The 23,213-nt window shown below is 35.5% G+C and overlaps 1 protein-coding gene across 3 annotated transcripts in view; it reads left to right on the forward strand.

Annotated features, from left to right (window-relative positions):
- Window positions 1-23,213, forward strand: part of LOC106876878 (nuclear factor of activated T-cells 5) — a 231,414-nt gene that overhangs the window by 138,099 nt on the left and 70,102 nt on the right. For all 3 annotated transcript variants that reach the window (XM_014925617.2, XM_052968923.1, XM_052968922.1), the window contains exons 4-6: window positions 1,640-1,687; window positions 20,184-20,261; window positions 20,448-21,234. In XM_014925617.2, coding sequence (XP_014781103.2) covers window positions 1,660-1,687; window positions 20,184-20,261; window positions 20,448-21,234 — 893 coding nt within the window. In that variant the 5' untranslated portion in view covers window positions 1,640-1,659. The remainder of the gene's footprint in view (window positions 1-1,639; window positions 1,688-20,183; window positions 20,262-20,447; window positions 21,235-23,213) is intronic.

Raw genomic sequence — 23,213 nt, forward strand, 5'->3', positions numbered from 1 at the left:
TATATATATTATATGTGATTTATAAATATTCTCTCTCTATATAGGCGTGACTGTGTGGTAAGAAGTTTGCTTCCTAACCACATGGTTCCGGGTTCAGTCCCACTGCATGGCAACTTGGGAAAGTGTCTTCTGCTATAGCCTTGGGCCAAACAAAGCCTTGTGAGTGGATTTGGTAGATGGAAACTGAAAGAAGCCTGTTGTATATATATATATATATATATATATACGTGTGTGTGTATGTATGTATATGTCTGTATTTGTTCCCCCACCATTGCTTGACAACCGATGTTGGTGTGTTTACATCCATGTAACTTAGCAATTTGGCAAAAGAGACCAATAGAATAAGTATTAGATTTACAAAGAATAAGTCCTGGGGTCAATTTGTTCGACTAAAGGCGGTGTTCCATCATGGCTGCAGTCAAATGACTGAAACAAGTAAAAGAATAAAAGAATATAATACACTTACATACATTCTATATTGATTTCTAGAATTAATAACATCTTATTTTTAATTAATTTTATTCCATATGCAATTATTTTTATTTAAATAATTCAGCAATATATTTTTGTACAGCCTCATAACATAGTTGCAAGACATCAGTCTAATGCACTTCAGTTGCACAATGTAAAGATATCTGACCTGCAACTCCAAACGTCATTAATTCAGCATTTTGTGTCTATGTATGTGTGTTTGGTAGTATTAAATGCATGCTCACAGGGGTGCTTGTAAATGCATGTTTGAAGATAAGGTAGGCATTAGTGTGTGTGACAAGACAACAACAAAACAAAAAATAGAATAAAATAAAATAAAATAAATGTAGCAGTGCAGAAAATTCTGAGGAGAAAATTGAATTTTTGGCAGATCAGATCATTTCTGATTTATCGCCAGTAGGTTACTGCTGTTGCTAGTGCTGCCGTTGGCAACATCTTAAGAAAAACAAATGAGATAAATGAAATTATCTCTTTTTATGAAGTTTGCTTCCTTGTGTTGTGTCTAGCAGAAATTGCTAAAAGTGATGGTTTTACTTATGTATACACCAGATCATTTCTGTTGTCAAGGGAAAATCCTTTTCATAATCATTGCCATCAGCAAAATCATCATCATCAGCATCACCACTGTCATTATCATCATTGTCTTTGTCATTGTTATCGTCATCATCATTGCTGTCATGATCATAGTTGCTATCATTATCATACTCTACATAATTTTCATAATCATTATTTTCATCATTGTACTAATTCCTATTCTGCCTCATATTCACATTGTACCTGGACCCAGTACATTCTGTTAAGTGGTTGGCATTAGGAAAGGCATTCAGCTGTAGAAATTATGCTAAGGCAGACACAGAACCTGGTGGAACCCTCACACCCATCTGTTCTTCTTAAACTGTCCAATCCTTGCCTGCATGGAAAATGGCACATTAAGTGATGATGACATATATATATATAATTATTATTATTATTATTTTATATTTGTTTCAGTAATTAGACTGCAGCAGTGCATATATATATTGCATACATGCATATGCTCAAGAGATAGCTAGCTTCTGCATTCATATATATGTCTGTATTTATTTATTTATTTATTTATTTATTTATTTATTTATTTATTTATTTATTTTCTTTTTGTCTTTTTCAGATATCCTAGTTGCAGTTATCATGAGAGCTTCCAATGGTGATAACTCTGGTTAGTAACAATACCTATTGTTTTTTTTCTTTTATTGAACTTTTAAAGCTATTATTGTAAAACATACATATTTCTGTTTTTGCTTCTCTTCTTTATTGCAATTTACTCTTGCAATGTTCTTCAGCCATTACCCCTTGTGGCAAAAAAAAAGAAAGAATTATTATTATCATTTTTCTTTATCACAGGTTTTTTTGGAACTCCTGGAGTCTTGCATGCATAGTGGGCTTGCTACCTGCAGCCTACAGTACCATGCTATCTGTTCTTTTCAGTTATCTAATACTTTCCTGATTATTCTGACTGTGCCAAGGAGGCAAACCTTTTGTAACAGTTCTGCTACGCACTTTATTCCAATTTCCTTATATTCCCCTTGATGCTTTCTGATACTGTTCTCAAGGACCCAACAATAGTTGGCACTATCTTGACCTTCTTCATTTTTCATAGCTGGGCTGTTTCGTACTTAAGAGGCTTGTATTTATCTATCTTTTCGCCTTCCTTCTTGACTATTTGTGAGTCAGAGGGGCATGCAATATCAACTATATAGCATATGTGGTGCACTTTGTCCACCACCACTAGACTAGGTCCAGTTTTTTATGCTCTAGCACTTGATCTATTTTGGATTGGGAAATCCCAGAGGATTTGACTAGTCTCCAATTCTGCCACTCTCTGTGATTTGTGCTCATATCACATCTTGCCTCTCTCTCTAGCCCCCACTTTTCGTACAGTTTCCAATGTAGCACTGTCGCTACCTGATCGTGTCACCACAACTTGTAGTGGTTTTGGGTAAGTTTAGAGAATTCATTCGTGACATGGGCAATGGTTTCATCCACTCTATTGCAGATACGGCACAGTGCAGACACTTGCTCATTCCTAAGGTTCACCCTCCAGTTCGTGGCCAAAACTTGTTCTTGTGCTGCCAGTATAGTGCTCTTGGTTTCTTTTTTTAAATGTTCCTTTCATTAGCCAATCCTACCTATTTATTATTATTATTATTGTTGTTGTTGTTGTTGTTGTTGTTGTTAACGTTGCACAGTATAGTATATCATAAGGTTGTTGATTGAAGATATTGTGTCTACTGGGGGTTTGTACTGATTTGTCAAGTCACAACAAGGACCTCAGACAGACAGTACTTTACACAATATGTGTGCAGTTCTAAGTAATGCTGACTTTTGCAATACATCTAGATTGTAGGGTATCTCTAAGGTTTTCAGATGTTTTTTTCAGATTGGGTGGTATTGAACCCAATGCTCTGATGACAAATGGGATAACCTTTGTGTTCGACTCTCATAGCTGCCACATCTTAGCAATCTCAATTCCCAACCAAACTAAAAACAAGGCTAGAGTGAATGCCCATTTGACCAACTGGCATTTATAGCTGCAAAGAATGGACTCTGAACAAATTTGAAGAGAATATAATCAATGCATTTGAAATGTAGGTGTATAGGAGAATCTTATGAGTCTCTTACAAGGATCATCAGACAATAAATGGTTTTTATAAACAAGTAGGTGAAAGACAATTCCTGAACATTTTGAAAAAGACAAAAGCTCATCTATTATGGCTATATTCAAAGAAGCAGAGGTCTAGAAAACATTATTATCACGAAAGGAAGAGTTGAGGATAATAGATCGAGAAGCATGCAAAAAATGCAATGGATGGACAAAGAGTAGCAAGATAGCTAGAGATTTTACTCTTAATCAGGAAAACTTTCATTGTCATGTCATCAATGAACTGCTATGTCATTAATGCACTACAATACATAACAATGAGAACCCTTTATAGGAGGATAATTTCCTTACAATTGTCAGTAAAACAATGAAACTAAATTCCTAACTCCCCATCAACCATCTTCCGCAGCTCAATGGATCATTTCTTTATTTTCTTTTCTTGCATTTTCCTTTTGCTTTCGATGGAATCTTCTTTGGTAAATACTATGAACCAACAATTTATTTCTGTAACTTTCTTTTTTTTCCTCTCCTTTCTTCTTCATATCATTTCGAATCATGCCTTTTTTCCTTTCCATGTGCCTTTACTTCCTTCTTTTTATTCTGTTTCCCTCTCTTCCTTTTATTCTCTCTGTTTACCTATATCCCTTCCTTTTTCTTTCTTTCTTTTTGATTTACTTCTGTTTTTCCCCATTCTTTTATTTCTTCCCATTAAAAAAATTTTATTCTAGTCTTTTCCATCCATTCCTTCAGTTATTTCTTTCATCCTCTCCTTACATTAAATGCTTGTTTGGTATGACTGAGCCTACAGGGTATCATGGTCTTAGTTAACTTGCACCTTAGAATCTCAAGAGAATTATTGACAGCTTTCTTAGAAAGATTATTGTGTTATTAGAGACTCTAAGTCTGAGATGGATCATGTGAGTTGCAATTGTCAGATATAATTAATACTGTCAGTTACAGATATAACATACACACATACATATTAGTAAGTTACTGACTGCAACAAGTGTACACTTGTTTCATTCTATTGGGAGATCTTCAAGTAGTGGAATAAATGCTGTGTAGCTTTCCAATAGCTGTCTTTGTGTCAGACAATCAAGGAAAAGCAAGAGAAACCATGCAAGTAGGAAGACTTTCTTTTGTATTAGTGTGAGGTATTGTTTAGTAAACAATGGAAAATTTTACTCTTGGAGTTTTGGCTTTTAAGAATTTTATTTTAAAGTGGTTGAGGAATATTTTTAATACACTATAGTATGAGTTCTCTCTCTTTCTATGGTACAACGTTGTGTTTGGAGTGTATTTTAGATGTAAATCTATAGGAAACTGAAAGATTTCAGAGGTCTAACTGTTGCCTATAAGACAGATAGGAAATGGAATTGAAAAATGTTAGTCCATACCAAACAGATATGGTAACTTACCTTATGATTCTGGGACTATGCAGAGTTTCTACAAATTGTTATCTTGTTTCTTCAGCTGGTTGATAAAGGCAGAGCTGGTGAGGTAGTAGCAGCATGTGTGTGAGATGGTGTGCATCAATTAAGGTTAATGATGTATCTGTACATACATATGCAGGCCTGGGCAAAAGTTTTTGAAATAGACTGGCAGTACTCCAGCATGCAAGTCTCCCCTTCTCCACATTACTTATATTTAACCAAAAGAACACCAATGACTTAAACCAATACAGCTTGTTATTAGTGTCATCACAGGCTTTGCTATCAGAAAGGAATGAGCCAGAATAGATACTGTAAGGCAACTTGCCTAATCCTTTAACAGTTCTGCAGTCCAACACCTTTGACTGGTACTTTTTCACTGGCCTTGAAGGGATGAAAGACAAAGTTGGTCTCAATGGTATTTGAATTCAGATTGCAGGGAGTCATAGCAAATATAGCAGGGCATACTACCCAATGCTCTAATGACTTTATCCATTCACTGTCTCCAGTGGTCAGGTAATCAGCTTTTATAGCAGTACGAGTCATATGTGTGTGTGCATGTGCACTTGTATATGTATGTATTGAGGAAACTGAAGGTACAATTCTTTGCAGCAACTAACCAGTTTCATCTCATCTAGGAATCATCAAGTAGTTATGATAATAAAAATTAAAAGTTTATCTATTATAAGTTGGTTCAGGACATGTACCTTCGATTTCCTCAATAAAAATATATACTTTACACATGTATTGAGTTCATTTTCTGTTAGAAGTACTCATAAGTATCAGTGTGTGTGTGTGTGTTTGTGTGTGTGTATTTGTACTGAATATTAGCCTCCAGTTCTGGTTTATACATCGCGTTTACACTAGGGAATGAAATATTGCTTCTTGATCTTGCAGTGACCCTCTCAACCTGAAAGGTTCTTGTAATTGTTTAGTCCCAGGGTAAGTCCTGATAGACCAGGCCTATGATGAGAGGCCTACTCTCTGTAGGATGAGATTTGAGTGATATTTAGCTACTATTTTGAGTGATCATGTAAAGGGTCCCTTAGTTTTCATGGGAAGAAGTAGGTATAAGTTATAAGGTTTACCATTCAAGAAGATTTCTTTATACCATATTAATAACAGAGTTGACTTGACTGTATATTGTTGGTTTACATTTGTGTTTCAGAGTGAGAGAGACAGAGAGAGAGAGAGAGAATGTGAGAAGAAATGTTTTGAGAAATAAAATGTAGAGACTAATATGATGGAAATGAATCTCTCCAAAATGATATTTTATAAATATTTATAAGGAATAGAATATTTTTGTGTAAATACCACATAAGGTCAAATACTTTGACCATTTTGATTTAAGAATTATAAACATTGCCTTTAACCTTGTATTTTAACTAATCATCATGTATGTGTATTTATGTGTATATGATGTATATGTATACGCACACACACACACATATAAGCGTGTGTGTGTGTATGTGTGTGTGTGTATGTGTGTGTGTGATTATTGCTTATAAATTGTAGATATATCAGCTGTTTAAGTATGTGTGGTGGCAGGGAGAATATATTATCAAACTTTTTAGTAAAAATCTATTGTCTCATTGAAGGAAGGTGGTGGTGAAAAAAAATGAAAACAAGACAAAAAAAATGAGCTTAAACCAATGATAGATTTAGTATCATGTTTAGAAAACATAAAGTTCAGGCATCAATCATAATGTATTCCACCTGCCAGATATGATGAGCACCAACTGAGATAGGCATGAAACATTGAAATAATGACGCCTCAGTAACTGTTACTCGTTCTAATCAGAAACTGTAGTAGCAGGTGATAGTAATTCTGGTGAAAGTGTTATATGATTTCTTAGTGTGCTGGGAATTCTGGACCCAAAGGATCACTGGCTGATTATAAGTCTCTGGAATCTGTTGAGAAACCAGGTAGAATATACAGACTCCTCCTTAAAAAGATAAGGATTAAAGGATACAATATGTTGTTGGCACTCCGTCGCTTACGACGTCGAGGGTTCCAGTTGATCCGATCAACAGAACAGCCTGCTCGTGAAATTAACATGCAAGTGGCTGAGCACTCCACAGACACGTGTACCCTTAACGTAGTTCTCGGGGATATCAGTGTGACACAGTGTGACAAGGCTGACCCTTTGAATTACAGGCACACCAGAAACAGGAAGAAAGAGTGAGAGAAAGTTGTGGTGAAAGAGTACAGCAGGGTTCGCGACCATCCCCTGCCGGAGCCTCGTGGAGCTTTAGGCATTTTCACTCAATAAACACTCACAACACCCGGTCTGGGAATCGAAACCGCGATCCTATGACCGCGGATCCGCTGCCCTAACCACTGGGCCATTGCGCCTCCACAAAGGATACAATAATCAGTAGGATAAAAGAATATTATAATCAATAGAGTCAAGTATAATCTGTAAATAACAGGATCCAAAGAAACTAGTGACAGTCTGTGTCAGCAAATAATGACTCTAAAATCCCAATATTGAACTAAATTGGTTTATCACAAGGAAGAGCAGGGCATTTCTAATTCTTCTGTCAGTAAAACCTCAGAATGTTGTTGCCATTAGAAGCGGAAAATTTAATTATTGATCATGTTTAACTAAACAATTTGTATTTGCTCTAATTAGCAGCAGTAACAACTGTGAGATTATGATTCAGTCAAGTGGAGATATTTGTAATAGTTATTGTTGCTTACTTCCAACTCAGCTTTTTCTAAGCAGACCTATTATCAAATGTACTCCAGCTGTCCTATCGCTTTAAGAGCATTTAAAGTTCTATTCTCTAATGTGTCTGTTTCCCACTTTACTTAAAACAGTACAGATGTAATTTGAGGGAATTTGGTTGCTATTTTTACCAGGTCAAATAACCCCATAAAGCTCCTTCTTTGGCTCTTAATGGTAGTTGCTGTTGATGTCATTCAGAAATTTATTTGCAGCCTACCCTATATAGATATGTAATGAACTCACGAAGCAATTCATCATTGTGTGCTTAATTGTATAGCATTACATACTTCAACAGTAACAAAACTATAATCCAAATGGTACTTTATGGTGGTGGTTAGTCATATATTCTTCATTGGTAGTTTACTGTCTAAGTCGGTTGCATGTGAAGACAACTATGATCACGCTAATATTTATTTGAGCTTTCATATTTTATTAACCGACATCATTTTCATGTGTACATATAAATAATTCAATGGAATAACATTCATGAAATAGCAAATATAATTGTTAGAAGTCTTCTGTAATTCAACATGCTTGATTATATTATGAAGGTAGGGCATAGCCACTGAAGATGAACTAAATAGAAGGAATTCAAACCACAGCAAATAATCTGTGTGTTATTCAATGCTACAACTTAAGGTTAGTGCCTTTTGTCAAATACAACATAAGCATGTTAAATATGAAAAAGTGAAAGAGGGCAAGAGACCAATTCACTGATCAAAGTAACATTTGTTTAGACAGTTGTGTGGCTCTCAGGTCTGAGTCTGAGTTTGAATCTGCCAGCTTTTTATAACTGTAAGCCACATTTTCCAGAACTCTGGGAATAACTATTTGGCAGCAAAACTTGCATGCTTCTTTTGAAGTTTATGACATTAACTATAAGTTGGCCAATGTTGATTATTCAAGGCATATTCGCATAGGTATTAATACCTTTTATGGCAACTCTTTTCCTTTGCTGGTGATACAGTAGGTTGTTGTTCCAAGCTGAGTAAATCTGAGAGTTATGGTTCAAAACTCAGTAGGGCCCTTACAACAGTACAAAGATAATTAGCACGCTTTCCTATACAAGGATGATATGGGAATTCATAAATAATTTCATTCTTCTAAAGTCAACGAACCAATGTGGGAACTTCTATATAGTTAACAAAAATGAGATACATTGGATAATGTAGTCCAAGATACACTATGATGCAAATCTAAGATTAAAGGCATTCTAGCCATGACCATTCTCTCTTTCATGTATATCTAAGACTTGCATTGTTCAATTTGTATTATTCTTTATCTAATACAATAGTGTGGTCTAAGGGAGATTTGACTACCATTTCTAGCTAGTTGAGCAACAGTAAAGATGTTCCCTCACAGACTTGTTGATGCTGTAGCTATAGTTACTATACTAGTTGTTGTGTAGCCCTAGGCCAGGTTTGGTTGAGCAGACATATGACATATACATAGTTGATGTGTAGCCCCTGATCAGATTTGGTTAAGAAGACTTATGAAGAAAGTCATTTCAGCCATGGCCACCAGTCTGCCCATTTAGATAGTGTATTCATGACTATACTATGCAATATATCTTACCTTTTTTTTGAGATGGTAGTGAATGAGTTGAGGGAGATTTGGGTACTATTTCTAATAGAGTGAATGAGTATGTAAGGAACCAGTTGCTTGCACATAAAGTTTTCTCCTTTTCTTTTAGTTTTTGGTTTAAATTGTTTTTAGTCAGACTGCATGTAGCTGGCAATTAGGTCGCCTGTGTTTAGGAGCACAGTGCAATGGTTTTGGTTTGAACACATGAACTGTCAGTCACATGATCAGCACTTTAGCTAGCCTACTATCCACTGGCTACATTTGTACTATTCGTTTTTAAATAACCATTCTTTTTTGTAACATTCAGGCAGCTACCTCATTTATTTATCTTTCTCATCTCAGGAGGCATTAATTATATTTTGTGAATTAAATAATTTACTAATTTCTATCTCAACTGCTATTTTAGAACCTCCTTTACACAAATATTCTCAAAATGTGTGATTCATATTAATCACTAATTTATGTATTTTAATTTGATAGCGTTGCTTAATTTATTACTCACTTTGGTCTATTATCATTTTCTACAGATAAAGTAGCTTTTGTTTATTTTTCCATTATAAATTAACCACAACCTATGACCTTTTATTTGGGCCAGTAAAATAAGAAAACATATCACTATATGTGTATGTCACCTCTTTAACATTTTTGTAATTTATCTATTCATTAGGAGTTAAAATAACTGTAGATCTAATATTAATTTAAATTGTACCATTTGAAGTTCTACTTTTCCAGTTTTCTATTCTGTCTTATATAATTTCACACAAAATGTCATAAATGTAATTAAAGAAAGAAAATAATTATTCCAATATTTATATAGAGGAAAGCTTTTATTTATTTATTTATTTATTTCAATCTATTAAAACTATTTCAATAGAATTTAATCATGTCGATAATATTCCTTTTTGTCTGTATAATTCATTAATTACTAGGTTAAAGTATTAAGTCATGAGTTAATTACTGTGTGTCCATAGATACAGTAAATTAATCTCTTCAATCTACTTAATTGTTGTTGTTGTGCAGCCCTATGTCATCTTTGATTGAGGTGACCTATGATCAAAGGCATTCCTGTCATGACCATCCTATCTTTTATTTAGATTTGGTGTATCTAGAATTGATTGCATTATCCAAGGAGTTCTTTCTTTTTTAACTCTCTCAACATCGACCCATTCAAAAACAGCCACTATTAAAGTGTTTAAATTTTAAATTCAAAAGTTTTAAAGATGACAGGTTGCGATTTGACAGAGATTTGGCAGCTGCTTCTAACAGATAATGTAACCACACAAGTTTTTCAATGGCTGTTCAGTTATTTAGTTGGAAACATCTGTGCGCACACACACATCCAGTTTTTATTTCACTTTTATATGGGTGGTGGTGGTGGTAGTAGTAGTAGTAGTAGTAGTAGTAGTAGGAGGAGGTGGTGGTGGTAGTAGTAGTAGGAAATGTGTCAGGGTTTCTAACCATGCTTTGGCCATTGTATTTAGAAAATTAGACAAAGTACACAACTCTACTTGCCTTATACAGTCTGCTACATCATTTCTACTTTGTAGTTGTTGTTGTTGTTGTTTATGTCAAGGTCAGTTCCATTTCAGCAAAGACATTGCATGTAACCTTTCTCAAGGTATTATGGTGTGATTTGAGAGATATTTGCTTTAAAGTTTCTAGCAGGTTGAGAGACTGTGTAGAGGCACCCTTATTTTTTTATTTATTTTTTTTTTGTGCGCCCTTCTAAAGCCTAGTCAGGCTCATGGGCCCAGTTTCCCACTTTCTATGGCGTATGCGTTCCCCACCAGCTGGACGGGATGCCAGTCCATCGCAGCTTTACTCAAGAAACAGGAAGAAAGAGTGAGAGAAAGTTGGGGTGAAAGAGTACAACAGGGGTCACCTCCACCCCCTGCTGGAGCCTCGTGGAGCTTTAGGTGTTTTCGCTCAATAAACACACACAATGCCCGGTCTGAGAATCAAAACCATGATCCTCTGACCGAAAGTCTGCTGCCCTAACCACTGGGCCATTGCGCCTCCGGCACCCTTATTAGCCCACTATATATAGCTTTATTGATTGTGAGTCTCCTAGCTCATTGGTTTATAGGGGCACTACCGAAGACTTCATTATCATGTGGTATATTTCGAGTTAAGTTAAAAATTTTAGATCTCTAACTCCTCTGTTGGCCATACCAACAGAAGATGAACTCAGCACAAGCTAGTAAAAAAACCCCAATAAAACAAACAACTTGGCAGTGTTACAAGGGTGACAATATTCTAGAACTGTTTTAACTATCTTACCTTTTCTTTCACCAACTCTCTTTCAATGTCTCCATGCTATGATGCAACATCATTTCATACCATTTTTAATGTGTATATATATGAGGTTTGATCAATAAGTATCCTGACTGTTGCCATAGTAATGAAGCTAAAGCATGCAAAGTGAAGCTACTTGGCACAGATTGATCTTGAACTCTGCTGTGCATGTGCACTAAATTTTAATGGTCTACTTCACTTCTGTTGTTTACAGTAATGCTTGTAAGGAAGGTGTGTGGCATATGATCATTGCTTTGACCATGACAGAGAAAGTTGTCATGGTGATACCTGCTCAGAGGCCTACGCAAAGTTGCAGAAGTGTATGGAGAGGAGAGTATGAGGCGCACACTAGTGTACGAGTGGTTCAGACATTTCCAAGATGGCCGAAAAATATCGATATTGATGAATGTTCTGGGAAACCACAAACAGCAGAACTGAGAAAAAACATTGCAGATGTGCATGCAGCTGTGCAGAGAAATTGTTGAATTACCATTCATGAGTTATCAGAGGATGTGCAGATTAGTTATGGTTCAGTTCAGTCCATTATCACTGAAGATTTGGGTATGAGACATGTGTCTGCCAAAACTGCTTTCAGCTGACCAAAAAGACACTCGGGTTTCAGTTGCACAAGATCCCCTTGATTGTGTTGAGAATGATGTAAACTTTTTAAAAAGTTTGATTAGGCCTCTGGGCTGGTATTGCCAAGCTTTTGGCAAAATTTGATGCAGATTCTCTGCTCATCTTTCTGTTATGGTCAGTGCAATGATCACATGCTACACACATTCCTTCCAAGCATTGATGTACACAAGTGAAGTGAGCTAGAATGTTAAAACTTAGTGCACATGCACATCAGGGTTCAAGGTCAATCTGTGACAAGTGACTTCATAACAGTGGCACAGTCCGGATACTTATTGATCATGCCATGTATGTAATATCAGGCCAGCATAATTACTTCTGGTTACAAGTTTGATGTGGGCGACTACTTACCACAACACCACAACATTTTGATGTCTATTGATATTATTATTGATGTTTTCCAGCTTTTTATGTTCTGAGTTCAAATTCCACCAAGGCAAACTTCACTTTTCATGTTTTCAGGGTTAGTAAAATAAGTACTAACCCCTGCACCCCACCACCACCACCACCATGTTAGCCTTGTGTCAAAATTTAAAACCATTAATGTTATTGTTGATGTGTTTATGGCTAGCAAGCAGTTTATCATTAAATTGCATATAATTTTTTTAAAATGCTAAGATTTATATAGAAAACAAAGACCTGAAAATTATGCTGACAAATCTATTGCTCTCACCTTCTGTCCCCTCTGTTCACAGTAGCATGCCAAATTTTCTTGGCTCCCCACTCCTCCATGGGAACAGTGTCTTTCACTTTGAGAAGCACTGTTCTACAGAGTAACTAATTTTTATTTTACAATCAACTATTTACAGTTAGATGGACAGATATTTGAGTTCAGTGTCTTATCACTGATATGGAAAAGACAACCAACTGTAAATATAGTTGCTCCAATAACTCATAAGAAAATGAACTAAATTGATATAAAACCATAGAACAGGATAAAATCTGAAATATGTCAAAAATGTTAATTCATTGTTAGCTGTTCATTGTATTTGTGTCGTGTTCACAAACAAGACAAAGAGGGAGAGGTAGTGTTATCATGTAACTGATTTATCATGATATAACTGAAGTGAATATGTAAACTTTAGTTAGTTTAGTTAACTTCAGACTAGTGACAACATGACAGCGCCAGGCTATATGGTAGAGAATGAATAATTCAGGGATGCATCTCCTCTAAACAATTATACTTTACTATTTCACCACTATTTTAAAAGTAGGACGTAGTCTTACTGATGATGTCATAAGACCAATAACTGCCTAGTTTTTCTCTTGCACTTGCCAAAATAATGAAATTGATATTAGTAATTGACTAATTAAAATTTCTTTTTTTTCCTCTCGACATAATTATTTCTAGTTAACCTTTTAATGCTTCCTTTCTTAAGTATGGTAACACTAAGTTAATTACACAGTAGAGATTTTACAGTAGTTACCACCTGTAAAATTAAAGCCACATTGTGACTACATGTTAGCAGCAGTTTGTTTACTGTATGTTCTATAGCAAAAAGAAAGTGGTAAAGCAGAGTTTAAGGAAAGAGGGGGGGGGGAATGAGGCAGAAAAAATATTCAAGTGTTGACAAGTTCAAAGCAACTGGAATTATTGTATTAATAATAGAAGTTGCAGAGTTGAAACTTAGCTTAATGGTGAGCATTTGGTTGAAGGATATCAAGGAGTTTTCGAATAAAAACTTAAGGAAACAACAAAAACATATAGTGATTGCTAAGAACTGGATTGATACTTCACATTGATTTCATTTGCCAGCTATAATCTGGCAATCCTATTGACAAACAGTAGCTGATAAAAAGTATGGTACTTACAAAATAGAATAAAGAAAAAGAAAATAAGAAAGAAAACTTTATCTTATTTTTCTGTTTTACATTCATTTGCCACATTAGTATGGATGGCTGTTATTGCTGCTTATCCCTAGGGCAGCCATGATTTCACTGACCTATAATTAAATGTATTCTAGCAATGACCATCTCATCATTTTTTTCCTTAGGCATAGTCTTTCTTTATCTGATATGCTTTATGTAACCATTAAAACAATTCTGTATTACATGTCTACAACAGCATAGCCATCTCTATTGCACACTACATCTGATTTCTTTTACACCTAATTTTACTCTTTCCTTATCTGTGCCTCATCATTCATGCACACTGACATTACTCATCCAGCAGACCATACACATTTTGTTGCTTTCCAATCTACACACATTCTCTGCATTCAGTGCTTATGTTTCACCACCACACAACATTACAGTTCATACCCAAGCATTATAAAATATACTCTTTGCTTGGAGAGAGAATCCCTTTATTGTAGCAGCAGTAATAGCTCCTTGAATGTATTCCACCCAATTCTAATTCCTACTACTATATATATATGTTTTTTGTGAATTATCCCCTGTATATATATATATATATATACATACACAGGGGAGAATTCACAAAAAAACAAAAGACGAAGGCAGGTGGTGTAGAAAACAAACAGATGTATTAGTATAACGCTCGAGAAGTGAATAAGTCTTTAACATTTCGAGCCTACGCTCTTCCACAGAAAGAAACAAGGAGAGAAACACGGAGAGTAAAAGAAGGAATGTGTAGTGGCTAGCGATCTATCATGGCGAATGCCAGACAGAAGGGTCACCCAAGAGAGTTAGGAAGAGATAATAAAGTAGTAGTAATCCCAAAACGAAGGTGTGTATGTGTGTGTGTAAGAGAGTTCGTATGTGCTTGTGAAAGAAGGCTGGTGATCTTGACGTGTGCATGCGTATATGTGTAGGTGTGAAAATGTGGGGCTCGGAATTAGTCAGTGCTGGTGTGTGTGCGTGGTGGTGTGTTGTGATGTGATGCGTTGTGTGTTATGGTGTAGTGGTGTATAGTATAGTGTGATGGTGTTGGAAGGTGGGGTGGGCAAGAGTGGGGGAAAGCAAGGGTGGCATGTGAGTTAGGCTGAGGGTGGGGGTAAAGGTGGGGTATGTGGAAGTGGATGTAAGGGATGGGGTGGGATGGGAAGGATAGGGAAGGTGGGGTTGGAATGTGTAGGGGTGGGGTGGGCTTATGAGGGAGAGTTGATGGTGAAGGGGGGAAGGAGAAGGTGGGTAGGAGAGAGAAGAGAGAAAGAGAGTAAGAGTCAAGAGAAGTGTGTGTGCTAAATAAAATGAGACAACAAGGTGATATGAGCGAGTAAACCAGAGGGAAATAGTAGAGTTCAGTATAAGGAGTTATTTTGCAAAATGATAGATATAAGAAATATAAAGGAAATATAAGAGAATAAAAGCAAAAGTAAAAATATATGTAAGATGTTACAGTTGCAGTTCCATTATCTAAGGAAAGTGCTGTGTAGAATGGGTAGAAATGCCTCTTGTCCATGGTATGTAGATTCCAATAGGAGTTCATATTTTATTATTACAAGTGGATAGTGTGGAGACATAAGCTCCATGTGCTTAGATAATGGAACTGCAACTGTAACATCTTACATATATTTTTACTTTTACTTTCAAAGGGGTCTTGTAGTATGAATGTAATTTTGAGTACGTACTGGTAGGGGTAAGTAGATAGAGAGAAGAGAATAGATTTGTATGTATACATTTATGTATATCGTTGTGTTTTGGGAGGGTCATTATGCCAATTATAATACACACACACATCACTTCTTTATTGTTAGTCAATCGGTAAATAATCTACCCAAATAACTAATAGATTGTTTGCTTAATGTATTGCTTAAACAATAAACCAGTTGTTTGTTTGTCAAAGTCCTTATCAATGACATGCCTCCTCTCTTCAAGGTCTGCCTTGAATCTGAGAACTTGTCTTATGCCTGTATGTGTGTATGTAGATGTGTAGTTGCTTACAAGAGAAGGGAAGGATTAGAGTAACTTATGAATATGCATACTCTTTGGTTACACATGCACACATGCAGACATGCACGTGCACACACACACGCACACACGAACACACACGCCCACATACACACACCACACATAGATACACAGACATACACAGGTGCACATGCATACATGCGTGCAGATATACATACAGGTGCTTGTCTATTAAAAAAACAGCTATACTACAAACAAGCAGGTATATATGCACACATAAGCAAACATTCACACATTCACACAAACATATGCACTCACAGAACTGACTCAAATACACAACTAGACTACACACACACACACACACACACACACACATGCTCTTCTCCATTCCCTTCCCCATGTAAGGAACTACAACCAAAAATCATTATGGGATGACAAGCAAATCCTAGCAGGTCTGAGGCTGAACTGACCTTGAAAAAAGGCTGAACCCTTAAAGAGATCATAGATGACCGGTGCACACATACTCACAAACACATATACAAGCTGTCACATGAGAGTACACACTTAACCACACACATAACCACACAAACAACCACAGAAACACTCTTTGGTTACTCTCACCCTTCCCCATTCTTGGAAGTAACCACATATCTACATACACACATGCATACATATACACAGGCATAAGGCCAACTCTCAGACAGACTCAAGGCAAACCTTGAAGAGAGGAGGAATGTCATAGATTAGGTTGCAAATAGTGACAAACAACCGACTGGTTGTCTAACCAACACAACACATTAAGCAAATGATCAATTAGTTGGTTAGATATTTAACCAATTGATTAACAATAAAGAAGTGATATTGAACCAGTGTGTGTTTATTATTAATGGCATAATGAACCACCTAGGACACAAAATTTGTTTCAACTCATGAATTCACATCAAGAATCTTGTAAACCAAATACAAAAATGAAACACCATATTTTCTGGTCGATAAAGTGCATCATATTTAAGCCGTAGGGCCGAATTTGGGGAATACTTTGGTTTTATCCACACATAAAGCACACCAGTGTTTAAAGCACACTGGTGTTTAAAGCACACTGGTGTTTAAAGCTCATTGGTGTTTAAAATATCTATGGAGCTATGGGTCCGCAGCTGTCTTTTTTGTCGTTGATGTGTATGAAGTTTCAAAATGCCTCATTTTACAACTATGAGATGTATTGTTATTGTTACGATTTTATCTTATTATAGTCAACAACAAACACATTTCGTCAATATTAAAATCTTTATTAGATTAAAAATAATATTACCAAAGTATGAAGGTAGAACAAAACAAATATGCTTTGTTTTCTTCCAGGCACCAATGTACTGTAGCAGTAGTCCTTCACATTGTTCACCAACTGACCTTTCCTCTGAAAAAATCAGTGGAATCAGTTGATCTCCATACACAAATTATTTTCCTCCTGAAACTTGTAAAAATACACACATTAGGTGCATCTTTCTATAAGCTGCACACTTAAATTTCCCAGGTAAAAAATAGCAGCTTAAACACTGGAAAATATGGTATATAATATAGACAACAAGTATGGAAATAAATTTTTACATTTATTCAGTGTATTCTTACACATATTTCATTAACAATAATATGTCATGTAAAGAAATACCTTATGAACAAGTTATATCATCAAATCTTCAGAGACTGTATAACAAATATAAAAAAAGTAAACACAACAATTGTGTTGAAGGATCTTCACTCAGTTTATGTAAGCTTATTTCTTCACATATCAACTAATCAAAAAATAGATAAAAAGAATGAGGCAGGATCTGTGTAGTCATTTGCCAAATCTCACTCAAATCACACATAACCATCTGTGATGGTCAGTACTGGAATGTCTTTGATCATAGGTCTATCCAATCACGGCTAACCTTGGGTTAAGCTATAATAATATATTACATGGGTCACCCAACTATGAAACAATTCCATCAGCGCTTCAAGAACATTTATGAATTAGAAGAATTATCCTACCCATCATATTGAAAACACAAGATATAAAAAGGATTAAAACAGCAACAACAGTGACGAAAACCAACAGTAAACTATTTTCACTCTCAGATAATGTAATGTACAACTGTACCTAAGTTCAACATATGCAACCTTCTACAATATAACCTAACTGGGTACATATAAACATACTCAGTTAGAGTGACCTTGCACAATCTACAGACTGCCATTTAAAAATACTTTCTATTTTAGCCTGGCTATTATTTATCTATATATTTATTTATTTATTTGAAAAACTATTTTCAGTCTTCTTTTGTTTTGTGCCCCCCACCCCCACCCACCGCACACTGTTACAAGCACAACTTCCATTACTATTCTTCTATCACCACTGCTACTGCCATGGCCACTTCCACCTTAAATTACTAGTAGTTGAAGTATGCAAGTGCTACTCTGTTTTACATGTTGTGTGTGTGTGTGTTTGAAGTTGTTGATGTTAATAAAATGTTAAACTGCTTAAATATAGTATAGGAACGAAAATGGTACTGGTATGCTTATTTGTCTGGTACTATTTAGTGCAGTTGTGCCAAAAATAGTCTATAGCATTAGTTAATATATACTGATTCAGCACCATAGAATTGTAACTCAAAACTTGTCATTTCTCTGGGAAATCACTAAGAAAAATTAGGAGTAGGTTGTGTTCTTTAGCAGTAAATGAGATCAGAGGCAGCAGACCTATGACATAATCATGTCAGCTATGTCTGTCCTGTCTTCTATTCAGACATAACATCATGTATTCAGAATTATATCTTGCAATGTATCCTTTCTTTTAGCTTTGCTAGGGGACCTATGATCAAAGATATTCCAGCCACGACTATTCCTTCTTTAATTCAGACTTGGGTGCAAGCATGGCTGTTTGGTCAAGAAGGTTGCTTTGCAACCACATAGTTTTGAGATCCGTCCCATCGTGTGCAACACCTTGGGCAAGTGTCTTCTTATAACCTTAAGCTGACCTATGCCATGTGAGTGAATTTAGTAGATGGAGACTGCGTGTATGTGTATGTGTGTGTGTTTGTGTAGCTAACTATGTGGGCATGTGCATGTAGGTGGCGGGGTGTCTGCATGCACATGTGTTTATGTGTTAGATTACATTTGTGTTTCTGAAAATTGCTGTGCTGCATGCATTGGCATTGCTGTCATTTCCACTATCAACAAATTTTGCTGGCACTGCTCTTTCAAAGAAATGTGAAATAAGAGAGCCCTTACTTGCTTACTTGAAAAACAGGTAAGGGTTAATGACTAAAGAGTACCCAGTTGTAAAACAGAGCCTTGGTAATATATACTTGTTGAAACCATGTTAGCACAGAATAATAGACATTGAAATGAATGAATGAATTCCTTCTCTTTCTTAAGATAGTGAGATGTGATTTTAGAGAGATTCAGTGGTACATATACTGAAATTGGAACATGCAGAAGATTAGGCAAAGATTATGTACAAGTTAGACGCTGACAGCAGTTATAGGTTGGCATGCATAAACAATAGGGATTTACAGAATCATGCAGCATAATGTAACAGTGAATTTTTGATGCTTTCAGCTTTTCCATCAACAATGTTAAAGGCAGCTTATTTTTTACCATAGCTCTATGCAAGCAAATTTCTGTGAAGCATCAGAAGAGGTGAAGCCTCTTGTGTAGGAACTTGCTGCTAGTACACCTTTTGATTACCCAACTCTTTCCAACACTATCTCTTGCAATTGGAATTGTCATTAGAACATTTATCCAAAGATTATGCCATGTGTGTGTATTTGTAAGTAGATATCTGTGTGTGTGTGCATGTATGTGTGTATCTATGTACAAACATGTGTATATAGATATGTATGTGTGAATATATATGTATGTGTGTGTGCGCATGAATGGGTATGTGTATTCTTTGCAGTGACAAGTTCAACGGAACATGGTGAGGTCACTTAGAATAAAGAACTCAAAAATTAGAAGTCTGAATGACAAAACTTTAATCTAAAGCTGTGAATCCAATAAAATATAAAATCATTCAAGTACTAAGGTCAATTATTATACCCAATTCTACCAAGTTTATGATCTTAGGAATTTTTGTCCTTTCGGTTTAAATCCTGTTGGGATCAACTGTCTGTCATCCTTCTGGAGTCAAAAAAAGTAAAGTACAGGTCTTGAACCAGGGTCAGTAGTATCAACTAACGCATTCCCTTCAAAATTGCTGTGGTTGATGCAATTGACTAGCCCCCCCCCCCTTTCTGCTAAAAAAAATCAGGCCTTATGCCTATAGTTGAAAGGATTATTAATATTATCATTACTATCATCATCATCACCTTCATTTTTCTATAATAAGACTTCATACCTTGGTAAAATTTTTGGGATTTATACAAAATCTGCAAAATAGCTTCTCCCTATACTGAAAATATTTTAGATGAATCTTTAGTGATTAATTGGCAATCTTGCATTATAATGTTTTGTTGTTCTCTTCCTTTAGATAAATCTTAGATTTCCGTGATGTTTTTTTCCCCTTTCTCTTCTTTGATATATTTTCAGATTGTCATCTACCTTTCATATCAGAAAGCCTAACTTTTGAACGTTCCCTGAATAAAACTTCTGTAACAGAAGCTTCAGGTAAGGCTTATTTAATTACACTCATTAGAGAAGAAAAACTTATATTTTTTTCATGGTGTAAGACGAAATAAAAAAAGTCCCCGAAACATAACAAAACAATTCAAAAAAAGATATATATTTAAAATATAGCGAATGATAATGTTTCTAATTTTTGATAAATTATTAGTTTGCATTTGAATTTTTCAGAGTCACTAGGAAATCGAGCAAATCCAGTGTCATCAGGATTGGTAGCAACTCCTGAGTTTATTACAGTATCTGGTTCAGATACTGCCTTTCAGTTGACTCCAACAAATGGTTTGCAGAGTTTCCAAGACATATCTGATGTGAATGATTCTTTGTTGGGAACAGTTGACACCAATGATATTTTACCACAGAACACGCTGCAAACGCAGGTTGATAGCCTTCTTGGAGGGGGCAATGATTTTTACATGTCATCTATGGACAACTTAGGAGGCAGCTTGCAGTCATCTTCATCTGATTATAAAAACCCTCATGATAGTGTGGTTATAATTAATTTGAGAGATTATGAGAAAACCAGTGTGAGTTCATTATCAAGTCCTGGAACACCACCAGTCGATTCTCCGTCATCTCCCAATAACCTCATTATAGATGCAGATACACAGGCCTCGTTGATTCAGCGCTCTGAAAACCTGAACCTGGAAACGATAGATGCCAACTCATTAACTCCCAACATGAGTGGTACAAGTGTTTTGTGGGGGGTTTTAGATGAGAGTGCTGTTGATGAATTGCCATGTAAAGCTCATAAGCCTGATAAAAATTCCGATGCGCCTTCCAGTCTCAGAGCTACTCATACCTCGGAAAGTGAAACCTTGGATGCTGATCGAATCACTGCTATGACAGTAGCTGATTATACTATCTCAAAGATTGAACCTCAAACTTCAGGGGCTCAATTCACATTTGGTACGCAGTCATTTGCCACATCAGTAACAAACACTGAGCTAAAGACCGCCAAGTAAGTATCACTAGAGGTAATTTATTATTATTATTATCATCATCATCATCCTATTTTCAAATTTAGTAATGAAAAACTGTTGATATTATCACCAAGTCCAAGCTTTCAGTGTATATATGTATACCAGAATAGTTTTATTTTAATGTCACTATGAAGCAAAGGAGTGGTTTTTCAGTAAGTAGATTAAAATATCAATGATCTTCCTCTTCTAAACTGTCATGTTCTACAATCTCTTAATCCAACTTGTAACGATCTTTCACTCATTCATTCACACTCTCTCTTACTCTCTCTTCCTCACTTCCTCCTTTTATCTCTCTCTCTCCCTCTCTTGATACACACACACACACACACGTGTATACATATAAATATATATGTATCTATATATCTATCTATCTATATATATATATATATATATATATATATATATATATAGACACATGTTTACATACATGCACAAGCACAAGCATTCATCTTCTTTCTTCCCTCCCTCTTGGTTCCCAAATTTAGATTATAGGATTTTTAAAAAAATGGATCAATAAATACCTAAGAAATATTTAAGAAACAACTATCTTAACTCAAGCAGCAGCAGTAGTAATAGTAATAGCAACACCAGCACCAACAAACAATGTTATAAGCCCTTGTTTCCATTAGCATGGAATAAAAAAGGATTAAAGAAGTGATTGTCATAAATAAGATTGCTTTATTTACATCTAGTAAATAGTTAACCCTTCAGTTCCATTAAATTTTTCATTACACACAAATGAAGCATATCTGTAAAAACACACACACATACATACATATGTATATCAATTTCATACACAACTGAAAGAGCTGATAATAGTTCATGTTGTTATGATACTAAGCATAATTATATGCCATGTATCTCCAAGCAATTTTTCAGGCTCTGTTTATACATAATATATCTTTAAAAAAACAAGGACACTAGACAATGCGAAAACAAGAAAAAACATGTTAGAAACATAAAGATGGTTAATATATGCGTGTGTATATGTATGTTTGTATATAAATATGTATGTGTGGATTGATGCATGTGTGAGTGTGTGTATATTTGTGTCTCGTCTTGACATGATATTATTTTTGTGAATGAACGCTGTTTATTTTCATTGTTCTGTTGAAACATAGCTGGTCATGAGGAAATATTACCTTATTTGAAAACAAGTAAGGGTTTGCAGCAGGAAGGATATCCAACCTGCCTCAATAAGCTCCTTCCATTCCATGCAGGCATAGAAAAATAGACAGTAAAATGACAATGGTTCTTAGTTTATTGTTTAAGGTAATATCTCTCAGCCTTGATAGAGAACTCTATAACTAGAAAGCAAGGTGATTATATTGATATAGTAAATGTCACTGCAGCCATTATACTTCAGTTTAACTCCTCATGAACTCATCATGGCAAATTGAAGTGCAACAAGTAATTAAATATTTGACTGTAGAGTTTATTTATTCAGTATATGTATTGTGCAGGCATGATTGTGTAATTAAGAAGTTTTGCTTCTTGTTGACACAATTTTGGGCTCACTATCTTTCAGCATAGTTCTAGGTTGATGAAGCCTCATTAGTGGATTTCATAGATGGAAACTGAAAAAAATCCAGTCTCTATATGTATGTATATGGAGTTATGTGTTTATGCCCCACCCCACAAGTCTTGACATTGCATCATATTTGCAAATAAGTGTCGCTGACATGCAAGTGTTAAAATTCACTTCCGATCTTCCATGAAAACATGCCCTGAAATGGGAAAATATTACTTTGCTTGGAAAAGTAGAGATTAAAACAATGAAACAGTGATGATTATGTGTTTATGCGTGAATGCATGTAGAAATAGCGAAAAAGAATAAAAGAATATGTAATAGATATTCTTCATTCAAAGCTGATGAGTGACTGTGTTGCTACCCCAAATTTCTTGGTTTGTGTAACACACACACACACACACACACACACACACACACACACACACA

Source organism: Octopus bimaculoides, chromosome 6, assembly GCF_001194135.2.
Source record: "Octopus bimaculoides isolate UCB-OBI-ISO-001 chromosome 6, ASM119413v2, whole genome shotgun sequence".
Classification (NCBI taxonomy): Eukaryota; Metazoa; Mollusca; class Cephalopoda; order Octopoda; family Octopodidae; genus Octopus; species Octopus bimaculoides.